Below are 12,846 nucleotides of genomic sequence, written 5' to 3' on the forward strand. Positions count from 1 at the left end.
AATAAATCAGTGTGTACATGTTGATCCCAGACTCCCTGACTATCCCTTTCCCCTCATCCTTTCCCCCTGGCAACCATAAATTCATTCTCTAAGTCTGTGATCTCTTTCTGTTTTGTAAGTAAGAGCATTTATATCACAACTTTTTTGATTCTGAGTGTAAAGGATGTCAACAGATGCTTCTGCCTCTCTGTTGGACTTATGTTGTTCAATATGACAATCTCCAGGGCCATGCATGTTGCTACACATGGCATTATTTCTTTCTTTTTGATGGCTGAGTAATATTGCCCTGTGTATATGTTCCACATCTTCTTTATCCATTTACCTGTGGGTGGACGTTTAGGTGGCTTCCAGGTCCGGCTACTATGAGCAGCGCTGCCATGAACACAGGGTGCATGTGTCCTTTCAGACCCTGTTTCCTCCGTATCACCAGGTGCACTGAATCGCATAAGACGGAGAAATAGTGAGACATCATGACCTCTCTCATGGGTTAGAAAACAAAAATCTTGTATACTTCAAGATTTCTGGAGTACTGAGATGTTGATTTAAATAGCACTAGCATAATAAATTGCCTTCCCCAGTGGCTCAGATGGTAAAGAATCTGCCTGCCAGCGTAGGAGACACAGGAGACATGGGTTCAATCCCTGAGTTGGAGAGGTCCGCTGCAGAAGGAAACAGCAACCCACTTCAGTGTTCTTGCCTGGAGAATCCCACAGACAGAGCAGCCTGGCGGGCTACAGTCCAGGGGGTCACAAAAGGTGGGATACGACTGAGCGACTACCACTTTCACTTTCATCATAATAAATTATTAAGGGAAATAGTCATAAATAAAACTTTCTTCTATTGAAATAGGTTGAGGTGATTTCTCCAGACACATAAAGAATCCCTGAGTCCTGTAATAGCAGACGGTATTTTTCTTGCAATATCATTTGCAGAAATGAGGTCATGAGGCAGAGTTTAATTATCCACAAACTAGAATGAGATGAAAAATGTCCTGTTTGTGGAGATTTCTTCAAGTACTTGAATATTTCAGTGTAGAAATACCACCAATTAGCACCAGGAGAAAGTGGCGAAATAAATTGTTCCTGTTTTTTTTTTTAAAAAGTGCTGAGTAGGATTTCGTCAAAAGTGATAAAGCCCATGAGATGATGCATCTACTGTGTCATCGTAACCGGAAAACACTGAGGATTCATGGGGTCTGATCTCCTGGATCTAAAGTGAAGAGCAGGAGAAAGGCCAACAGAGCACTTGTCACACTTCCTGGGAGCACCGTCTCCTTTAGAAAAGAAAGAGGCCTTGGTCCAGGGGGCTGAGGAACTCCTGTCAATTTCCTGGGGCGGCCCCTCCCCAGCCCCCTCCAGCCTCACCCTCACTGAGGGGCTCCACCCCCACCCCCACCCCAGGCCCAGCAGCTTCTTGTCACCTCCTCCTTCCTTCCTGCATCACAGAGTCACCCCAGGCCCTGACACCCCCTGCTCAGGCTCAGGACTGGAGCCAGTGAGGAATCAATCTGCTCCCTTTACTCAGGTCCGGATCCTCCCCAAGGTGGGCCTAAAGGACCAGGGAGCAGGTCCCTGGAGGAGGGGCCTTGCTTCCTGACAGCCTTGGGGGGCTGCAGGCAAACCTTCTTTCACTGCCCTCCAGCTTCTGAGCAGCACACACAGCTCTCAGGACCAGGGTCCCTGCCCCCCATCTCTTCCTGGTCCCACCCAGCTGGGCGCCTCCACCACAGCTCAGACCCACCCATCCCAGGCACCTCTGCTCGAGGCAGGGCGGCTCAGTGATGGAGGCTCTGGGTTCCCAGGAGGCTGGTGACGTGCCGGCCACACTGAGTCAGACCTGCTGCTGCTCCAGGAGCACAGGCCTGGCCTCACCCCTTCCCCCAGTCTCTGCTGTGGGGCTCCTGCCTTGCCTGCTTGACCCACACCACTTCCTGCGAGAACAGGCCTTTGGAGTTGAGTCTGCAGTTCTTGCTCTCGGGTGATATGGGGTCTATCCACCTGCTCATTTCCAGGGTGAGGAGGTTCAGTGAGGGGCAGGGGTTGGCTGGGATTCACCTGCCCCGGCCTCACACCAGGCCCTGTGCCCCTGCCTTCCCTCTGAATTCTGCCCTCAGTACCTGCTCCTGGAAAGGACTCAGCCCAGGAAGACAGTTATGATGAAACTGGGGAGGAGCATGGGGAGGATCCAGGTGATGTGCTTGATGGCTGTGGCCGTGGGCCGCACTGTAGGGGGGCCTGTGGTCGGTGATGCTGCAAGCAGAATAAGGGTGAGGCCCTTGTCCAGACCCCAAACGCGGCAGATGTCACCTTAGCCCCCCTGAGCCAGGTACCCCTACTATGCAGCCTGTTTGCATCCACACGTGGAGGCCCTTGTGACAGGTCCTCAGGCGAGATGGGAGGGAGGGAGGAGCCCAGTCCCCATGGGACTCTGACAGCTAATGGGGAAGCAAGATTTCCAACAGAGTCACTCAGTCCTGCTGTGACATCAGAGATGGTGACATCAGGATGGAGTCCTCAGGAGCTGACAGCAGAGGTGCTATTGACAGATTTCCAGAAGGAGGACTGGTGACATTTAAAAGAAGGTTCCGGAAAGAGGGAATAGTAAGAAGGAGATTGGAATCACAGAGATGCTCTCATGTTTAGGGTCAGTGAGAATCCGTGTCCAACAGTACAAAGGCCTGTGCTGTGAGGAGAGACGCCAGGAGGTGGACGAGGAAGGAGGGTCACAGAGCATCCCCGGGCCATTGTTCTCCCAGGACAGCTCACCTCTGACGGATCATTTTCACAAACACACAGGGGTGGGTCCATGTCACCAAGAGAGAACTGCCACTTTCTCCTCCCTTCTCACTTGCCCATGGTGTTCTCCCAGCACACCAAGAAAGCCTGATGACAGAGCCGACAGGCTCTCCTGCAGACCTTCTTGAAGCAGTCGGTCACAGCTCTGTCATTCTCCCTCTTCCTTTTCATCCGCCTCCCTCCAGCATGATGCACTGTACAGGGTCCATCGTCCAAATTAAAGGGCAGCCACGGTTGTCCTTTGAAGCCAAACTCCCAGGATGCACTGATGTGTCTGCTGTCTTCTCAACAGCATTTCATCCTGGCCTGCAGGGTGAGAGGGCCTGACCCCACGGAGGAAAAGAAAGAGCTCAGCCTCTGGGCTTGACAGATTCTTACCCACCTGGGTCCACCTCCCCTGGGCCCAGCTAATCTGGCCCTGGTCTCCCCTGCAACAGCTGCTCTTTCCACTGGACTACTAGGGAAGGACAGTACCCTTTTTTTTTTTAATTCCGAAAATAGTGGATGCAGCTAAGCCCCCAGTCTACTCCTCTTGCATTTGGATTTTCTAACTCACCCTTGTCTGTGTGTTTCTCTGGTGTAACGTCAGGCATCTGCTCCTTGAGCAAGTCTCCAGTGTCTCTGAGTGTGTCAGTCTGTGTTTCCCAGGCATTTATACATTTCACTTCCTCTCCCAATGGACTCATGTACTTGGTCTTACCTTTACCAAAATCACAGGAGACAAAGACCTTTTGATCAACTTCTCCTTGAACCTCACACCATGGCTGACCATCTCTGGGCCGAGGATCGATGGTGACATTATAGGAAAGAGAATGAGGGTCTGTGAAGGCAAAACACAGTGAGGGTGAGGTTGGGGAAAAAAACCTGTAGGCCACTTCCCCCAGTTATGTGAGAGCGGAGTAAAGTGCAGGGCTGGGCTAACAGAGCAATGACACCCCACAACACACACCATACAGCCAGTGCCCCTCCTCTCCTTGTGGAGAAGGAGCAGTCCCCTGCCTGGCGAATTTCACACAGCCTGGCTGTGTCCCCTTGTCCACCAGGTCCGTTCCCAGCATCATAACCTTTGCAGAGACGTGCCCAGGCTGCTATGCAGGAAAAGCCTAGACGACAGAGGACTGTCAGAATCTAACCCCGGGTCCTGTGAGAGATGGGGAGCCTGTGGGGATGCTCCTGAGGAAGCAGGATCACAGGGAGAGGGGCAAAGAGGCGACAGGTGAGTACAAAACCCCAAGTTGGAGCAGGAAGAGTTTATAATTACAGGTCACAGGAGTTAGCAAGACTGGGGAGATGCTGCTGATCTCTCACTAGGATGGGTCTTGGAAGCCTGGAGAAAGGCCTGGCCCACATGGCATGAAAGAGAAAGTCCAGAACTTCTGAAGCAGGTGGCAGAGGAGGGGATCAAAGCCTTAGAGAAGTGAATCTGCCAGGGCAGACCCGGAATGAAAGGGCAGGAAAGTGTGCAATCCACTAGCTCCATGGGACAGCCTGATGGACTCTATCGAGCCCAAGAGGAAAGCATGGATGGGAAGCATCTCCAATAGCTCAAAGTTTACTTTTGTGGAAATCAGGGATAGTGGTAGGAGACCGTGTTCCTGTGGCCTTTGCGGGAATAGGGATGGAAAATGGGGAAAGATCAGATTCTGGGTGGAGTGTTGTATGTCAGGAGCAAAGTTGGTACAATGATCAAAGTGATTAGTGAAAGTCGCTCAGTCGTTTCAGACTCTTGTGACCCCCATGGATGAATTCTCCAGGCCAGAATACTGCAGTGGGTAGCCTTTCCCTTCTCCAGAGGATCTTCCCAATTCAGGAATCGAACCCAGGTCTCCGACATTGCAGGTGGATTCTTTACCAGCTGAGACACAAGAGAAGCCCAAGAATACAGGAGTGGGTAGCCTATCCCTTCTCCAGCGGATCTTCCCGACCCAGGAATCAAACTGGGATCTCCTGGGTTGCAGGTGGATTCTTTACCAACTGAGCTATCAGGGAAGCTGAAAGTGATTAGAGAGTCCCAATGCCAGCCAGGGCCTGACTGCCGAGAGCACAATGGTGGCTCAGAGCACAGGGTGATCTAGAGGCAGAGAGATGGTCAGTGAACCTGGATGCAAACTGCTTGATTGAGAGACAGAAACCAAGGAGAGACAAACACAAGACTGGATGATCAGCAGGCTGAAAGCAGCCATCCCTCCCAAACATCCCTACCAAAATTTCCAGAACTGAGCTACTTCTCAGAAGGCATCACCAGAGAAAGAAGCCCCGTCCCAGTGAGGAGGGCCCTTTCATCACCACAGCAAGTGCAGAAGTCCTTCCATTCTCTCCCGATGAGCCACATGGTTATTTACTGGGGTAAGTCAGTCCAATGCTTTGGCCACCTGATGCGAAGAACTGACTCATTGGAAAAGACCCTGATGCTGGGAAGGATTGAAGGCCAGAGGAGAAGCAGACGACAGAGGATGAGATGGCTGGATGGCGTCACCGACACGATGCACATGAGTTTGAGTAAGCTCTGGGAGTTGGTGATGGACAGGGAAGCCTGGCAGGCTGCAGTCCATGGAGTCGTAAAGAGTCGGACATGACTCAGTGACTGAAGTGAGCTGGAATTACGCCCATATTCATATGGGACCCAGTGTGTTGCTAACACCACGCACAGGAACGGCAGCAGGATCATGGCCTCCGTGCTGTGAAGTGATGGTCTGAGGACCAGGCAATTAATAGACACCTGTCCCAGGTCCTGCTAACAGTGCTTATCTCTGGGTCCACAGATCCACTCAGTGTCCATTGCACATGTCCTGGACTTCTGACATGAATGGACAGTCTGTGTTGTTAGTAAACTACCATGGGTGAGGGTACCATAGTCGTGAATTCCACATTCATTCTTCTGACCCTGACTCCCCATCCCCTGATAGTACGTGTAAACAACATCATCTCCTGGAGGAAATCATGGAAACGAGTAGCATCCTACAGTCTCCCTAGGCCTGCAGAGCTGTGGTCCCTATCTTATATCCACTGAATTACCACTGAGGTCCTAGGTTTCCTCTAATGGTACCTATGACGCATTTCAGGCTTCACAGACCCTAGGTCTCTGCTGCAACTGCTGTCCTGGCACAAAAGCAGTCACAATTGATGAATGATGAGTGTGGCTGGACCTGCTTCTTGGGCAGATGACCCAACAGAACCGGTGACGTCATAGCTATTTGTGTTCGGAAAGGTACTACATGCTGTATGAGGCATTTTACTTGGAGGCTCACAACACAGACTCCTAGTGTCCTGAAGAAAGGACACACCACTTGCAGTGAGAAAGCCCATACCATTCAGTGTGGCTCCTGGTATGGTCCTGGGGCCTGGCAGAGATGAGGCCTCTGGTCATGGAATGTCAGAGTTGCCCAGCATGATCTGGGTTCACCAACCCCTATTAGTTCAGATAGGCCAGCCGTCATAGGATAGAAGTGATTATGTGGCTTGGCATAACCAGGGCCACAGGGAACAAATCAGATGTACCAGCAGGGGACCTAGGCCTGACACCAGCGTTGATACAGGGCCACTATCCCCTGATCACACCTGTGACTTCATGCAGTGTCCCCTACGGCTCCTTGAACCAAGGAAGCCAGTCTACAGCAGAGGGGGTGCATTAGCCCATAACAGCCAGATCCACACTCCTATCACAGTCCCACCACCAGAAGCTACAAGGCAGGACAGGGTACGTTTCTGGTTCATAAACAGACAACTGAGGCAGCTCTTGGATGATTCTCTAGGGAATGGGTCACTCATTACTGGGGTCAGAAACCAGGACAGTGGACAAGTCTGATTCTCAGTTGATTTACACATTATATTTGGCTTCCGCTGCTCCACAAATGCGGAAGCTCCTTTTGCACCCAGATACAGATACCAAACTGCCTAATGAGACCTTGAGATATACTTTCTTCTGTAGAAGAAAAATCTGTCAACTCCTACCTTAATCAATAACCATTATAGGCTGCTGCTGCTGCTGCTGCTAAGTCGCTTCAGTCGTGTCTGACTCTGTGCGACCCCATAGATGGCAGCCCACCAGGCTCCCCCGTCCCTGAGATTCTCCAGGCAAGAACACTGGAGTGGGTTGCCATTTCCTTCTCCAGTGCATGCAAGTGAAAAGTGAAAGTGAAGTCGCTCAGTCGTTAGGGACCCCATGGACTGCAGCCTACCAGGCTCCTCCATCCATGGGATTTTCCAGGCAAGAGTACTGGAGTGGGGTGCCACTGCTGATGGTGTCCCAATTCCTAGACACTACGAATGTGGGAGCAAAGGGTAGAAGTGGGGATGCCCAGCCTCACCCTCGAGCCCTGTGTCACACTCTGGGAAACCCTGTTCCCGTCCCTCCTAAGTTAGGTCCTGGGGGCCAGGTCGGGGGGGTTTGCTGGGTGAGTTATCAGACAAAGGGATAAGATGCCAGTTGACAGAGGGCATGTCTAGACTCTCTTCAAGAGACAGGAAGCTGTTGGAGGCCCTGAGCTTCTTGGGATCATGGAAAAATGGGTAATAAATGGTCTTGTAACCAAAAGGGCTCTAGGGCGCCTTATTGGGAAAGACCTGCCCCCATGCTCTCTGTCTGCCTCTTGTTTGTAGAAAAGTTTTAGTCAGCCAGGCCTCCTGTGAGTCTCAAATGGTGGTTTCAGAGTTAAGGATTAGAACCTGTGAAGACGGAGAAAGGAATACTCCTCAGGCTGGGAAACTCTTAACAATTTAGACTGTGAGCAGCCACATCGCAGTATCATGAAACTGCCAGTTCCCTGAAAGATAACAAAGAGCTGACACAAGCCTCAAGTTGTTTCTACAGGAAGCAGACCCCCAGCACATACAACTGCTGGCTGCAAGCACGCAGACCCCCAGACTGGTTGAAACCATAAGCTTGGTGGTGCTCAAACGTTCGCCTTGTGCCAACCACCCTGACCGTTTTCAAGATGCTGATGCACCCTGCAGCAGCCACCTCTGCCCCTTTTCTAACCTGGAAACTTGGAGGCAGTCTGAGGACATTAGGCCACTATTTTCCCAGGGCTCCTGAGCAAACCAACTTGTCCTTTTCAACCACTTGTTACCTTCATAGGTGGTAGGATCTGGGTCATAACCAGCTTCAACTAGTAACAGCCTGAGCTGTCTGGGAGGAGCTTTGACTCCAGGGAGGCGCTGATCAGTGGCTAGGCATTGAGTGCCTTCCTCAAGATGCATATGTAATTTTAAAAAAATAAATAAATTGAATTCTTTAATTTTTTTCAAGTGTTTTAAAAAATTCATTTTCTACTTAAGCCAGCCTTGAAGATAAGCACAAAATCTGTTTACTTTTTTTTTTTCTACGCAACACAACTCGGGCACCCATTCTGTGCATAGCACTGTTCTAGGTGCAGTAAAAGGAATTTTTTTCTGTTGACCTGACCCAAACCCACTTCTGGCACTGAGAAATGCTAGCATCTGCCAAATTTAAGATGTTTCAGTAAATTCCTCTCCTACTTTCCCCAAAGTAAGAAGGCAGAACTCCTCTGTATTAAAAAACATTTAAAAAGGCAACTTTCCATGAAAGAGTAGTTTCTGTTTCTATTGTATTTTTCTCTCTTTTTTTCCTTCTAGCTTTTAAGTTTTCTTCCTTCCACACTGCTTTTTCTTGTACAAGGCGAGAGCATTTTTTCATTTTTCTTTTCCTAAGACAAAGTATTTCATCTTATAGACAAATAATTCCCAAGACTAGAGGCCCTGTTGGGATGCAGACATCCCAACAAAATGTCCAGGTCCTTTGTGCAGCATCCAGCACTGAGTCAGGTCTTATATTCAGAATCCATTCCTAGAGACAGAGATGCCAGGCATCAGCAAGGAGGGCCCTCTTATCACCACAGCAAGTGCAGAAGTCCTTCTGGCCTTGGAAGCCACATGGTCATTGCCTGGGGTAAGTGTACACTTGGTAAAACGCCACCCCCACATTTATGAGGTCCAAGGGTGGGACTGTCATCATGTCCAGCAGTCTGAAACATCGTCATGGCCCGCCTGTTATTACTGTGGTGCCTGAGATCTGTGTAAGGAATACACATCTGTCCCACGTCCTGCCCACAGGAGTGTCACCCATCCACTGGTCCTCATAGTGCTCATTTCACTTTCATTGCATTTGCATATGAATGAAAAATCTTCACAGTTAGTAAATTACCGTGTGGTGAGGGTACCATAGAAGCGATTTCCAAGTTCACACTTCTGACACTGACCTTCATCCCCCAAGAGTATGTGTAAACAATATCATATCCTGGAGAAAATGACAGAGTACCAACCTACAACCTTCCAGGGCTGCAGGAGTGTCATCCCTATCCTATCTCCATTTAATTCCCAGTGTGGCCCATAGATTTCTATACTTGTACATATGACATAGTTCAAGCTCTGCAGACCATGGTTTTCTGTTGCAACTGCTGTCCTAGCACAAAAGCAGTTAGGGACGATTGGACCTGATCACCTGCTTCTTTGGCAGATGACCCAGCAGAACCTGTGACGTCAGAGCTATCTGTCTGTGGTGGGAAAGGTGCTATTTGCCGTCTATGGCATTTTACTTGGAGGTTCACAACACAGACCCTTTATGTCCTGAAGCAAGGCCATGAGATTTGCAGTGGTGAATATGACACCATTTAAATGTGGCTCCTGGTATGGTCCTGGGAGCTGGTGGAGGTGAGGCCTCTGGTCATGAAATGTCAGCGTTGTCTATCATGATCTGGGCTCACCAACCCCTAATTATTAGTTCAGATAGACCAGCCATCAGAGGATTAAAGTGATATTGTGGTTTGGCATAAGAAGGGCCAGAGGCAACAAATAAGAGAGAGCAGCAGGTGGCCTAGGCCTGACATCAGAATTTTTGTAGGACCACTATCTCCAGGGTCTGCCCCTGTGGCTCAGCAGTAAGGAATCCACTTGCAATGTTGGAGCTGGAGTAGATGTGGGATATATCCCTGAGTGATAGAAGATCCCGTGGAGGAGAGCATGGCAACCCACTCCAGTGTTCTTGCCTGGAAAATCTCTTGGACAGAGGACCCTCGTGGGCTATAGTCCATAGGATCATAAAGAGTTGGACATGACTGGAGGGACTTAGCATGCACACACTATTCTCTGCTCATGCCTGAGGCTTCATGCAGTGTCCCCTATATTTCCATGGACCATGGAAACCACTCTAGAGCAGAGGGGGTCAGGGGACATCAGCCCATATCTGCTGGACCCATACTCCTTTCACATTCACACCACCCAGAACATACAAGGCAGGACAGAGCAAGTTTTTGGTTTACCAACAGGCAGCTAAGGCATCCTTGCACTAGTCCCTAAGGGATGAGTCATCTATTACTATTACAGGGGAGTCACATTGTTCTTTTTATTTTTTTTTCAGGTCGTCTTTGCCTGCTCTTGTAGCACTAATATGGAGATGTATAATGCACACAGACACCAAATGGCCTGTTGAGACCAACTGTGTTACTCTCTCTCTTTTGAAGAAAAGGTTCTCCAACTCCTGTCTTAAATAATAGCTATTATAGGCCACTGTCTCCATAGTCTCAGGAAATGTGAATGTGGGACTGAAGGGTAGAAGTGGGGGTGCCCGTCCTGACCCTCATGCCCTGTGTCACACACTTTTGGAAACTCTTCTCCCATCTCTCCTGCTTATGTCCCGGGGTCCAGCCTGGAAGGCTTCTGCTGGGGTGAACTCTCAGGCAAGAGGATAGGGTGCCAGTTGACAGAGGGCAGGTTTAGGATCCCTTCACAGATGGGAAGTTGTTGGAGGCCCTGAGCTTCTTGGGATGGGAACGGATATGGAAAAAATAGTGTTGCAACCAAGCAGGACTCTAGGGAGGCTTCTTAGGTAGACTCCAGCCATCTCCCTGCCCCCACCTCCTGCACACTCCCCCCCCAAACCCTGCCCAAGTGGTGGACTCCACCGAGACCGTTGCCCATCTCCCGCCGCCCCCTGCTGCCCCGGCCCGCCCAACGCAACTGGTCAGACTCCACCCAGCCTTCCCCTGAATCCGTGGGTTCGGTCCCTCGGTAGCGGCCCCCACCTGCCCTGCACTAGCTCCAGTGGCTCCAAATTCCCAAGAGGCGGCCCGCGGATTGGAGCAGCATTTCTTGCTGCTGCCCGAGCTCCCATTTCGCCCAGCTTCCCCTCCCTTTATGCTGTGATTCCTTTTTCACCCAGATCGTGTCTTTTACATGCCAGGGCGGGGAGGGGGCCCCGGCCGGAGGACGGAGAACCGCAACAAGCTGGGGAGTGGGGGCGGGGAGCAGGAGCCCAGCAGGAAAGGAGCGCGCGGAGGTCTAAAAGCAGGGAGGCGTCCCGGCTCGACGTTCCCCGAACCCCGGGGGACACCCTCTTCCCTCTCGGGGTCTTAAAGCCCCGTGTTCGCTCCCCGCAGGTTAATCCGTGAACTCACCGCCTCGCGCCGGGCAGAACCGGAGAGCCACGAGGAGAAGCAGGGCAGCCAAACTAAGAGGCGCTTCGGAGTCAGTGGTCCAGCCCATCACCGCGTGGAAAGTGCTTTGATCTGACTTCCCGGGGAGATCGGAGCTATTTATATTGAGAGCCCGCCCCGCCCTTCCACACTCCGCCCCGCCCTCCGCCCCCTCCCGCCACTTCGCCGCCGTATCACTTGCCCGTGTACCTCTCCGCCCTCCTCAGGTGACGCTCGGACGGTCCAGGGGAGCCAGGTGCTTCCTTTTCCGGCGTCGGAAGACTCGCATGGCCCCACCCAGCAGCCCTCTCCTGACTCACTCCTTTCTCCTCTGAGTCCTTTTCGCTCCTCAACCTTCCTCCCCATTCCCGCCTGCAGTCTTCCTGCGGTGGTGGTTTACTTGCTCAGTCGTGTCCGACTCTTGCGACCCCAAGGACTGCAGGCCCCAGGTTCCTCTGACCATGGGGATTCTCCAGGCGAGAGTACTTCAGTGCTCGCCATGCCCTCCTCCTTGGGATTTTCCTGACCCTGGGATCGAAGCCGGATCTCCTACGTTGCAGGCCAAGGCTTTACAAACTGAGGTAGGAGGGAAACCCTGGTTCTTTTTAAAGACTCAAGATTTCCACGCCATCCACCACCCTGCAACCACCCCCACCGAATTCTGCGGATCTGTGGAAAGGGCCTGCAGACAGCCCTTAACTGCAGTGTCATCAGCAATATGTTTTCTAGTAGTTTCTGCCCCGGAGTAGTCCTAGACCTTTTGTGGGCCACAGTTTAACTGCTCATTAGAAAGAGTTTGAGGACTGAGGCCAGAACCTGAATTCGCAGGTTCCCGGTGGAGACCGGGATCCAGCGCTGCCACCGGGCGCCCCCTGGCGGTCTCTTCAGGCTGCTCGTTCTACACTGGTAGCCTGTGTGATCCGTTTTATTCCCCCTCATAATTTACCTGTATGCAGCATCCAGCCAGCACTGAACATCTCACTTTCACATCTCAGGGCTATCCGCTGATGAAGAGTGAGATGATCCATCACTCTCTGGGACTGACAAGACCTCCTAATTCTTGGGAAGTGGTCTATCTATGACATAGTGATCTATCAATGACATTGAGAGGTCAACGTCTGTGACAGTGGGATCCATCTCTCTGTTATCACGGGGCTCTTGGCTTTTGCTAGCTTCAGGGGTGACTGAGCCCTGACCTCGGAAGGTCGCGCTGACACCTCAGCACGGGCAGTGCTCCATTTCATGTCTTGTCACTGAGTGAGGCTGGCTTCCCTATTTATAGATATGGAAATGGATGCAAGCAGAATATTAAGGAAGTAGCAAGAGCAATCAGGTGGAGTTTCATGTTCTTGGAAGGATGTTCATTGTTGACACTCGTTAACATCACCTCCCGGTTGATTTCACTCCCATCTGGGGCTACTCTGTGTCTGGGGGTGGCCAGGCCTATCCAGAGTGGCCCATCTTCTCCTATGTGGCTGTCCTGGCCAGGGCTCTAATGCTGTCCTTTCGTCTTTCTCCTGCTCTCCTAATCACTTGCCTCTTCACCAGCCTCCTCCACTGGGGCTATGTGGTCCCCGTGTTGCCTCTGCCAGAGATTAAACCCTGGGCCCTGTCCCCCAGGG

The 12,846-nt window shown here is 51.3% G+C and overlaps 1 protein-coding gene across 1 annotated transcript; it reads right to left on the reverse strand.

Annotated features, from left to right (window-relative positions):
• LOC106501757 (NKG2D ligand 2-like) lies at window positions 1,099-11,347 on the reverse strand. Its single transcript, XM_018053353.1, has 3 exons — window positions 11,207-11,347; window positions 3,352-3,615; window positions 1,099-3,118 (listed from the first exon to the last, which is right to left on the reverse strand). The coding sequence occupies exons 1-3, from the start codon at window positions 11,292-11,294 to the stop codon at window positions 3,081-3,083; spliced, it is 390 nt and encodes a 129-aa protein (XP_017908842.1). The 5' UTR covers window positions 11,295-11,347; the 3' UTR covers window positions 1,099-3,080.

Source organism: Capra hircus, chromosome 9 (assembly GCF_001704415.2).
Source record: "Capra hircus breed San Clemente chromosome 9, ASM170441v1, whole genome shotgun sequence".
NCBI lineage: Eukaryota > Metazoa > Chordata > Mammalia > Artiodactyla > Bovidae > Capra > Capra hircus.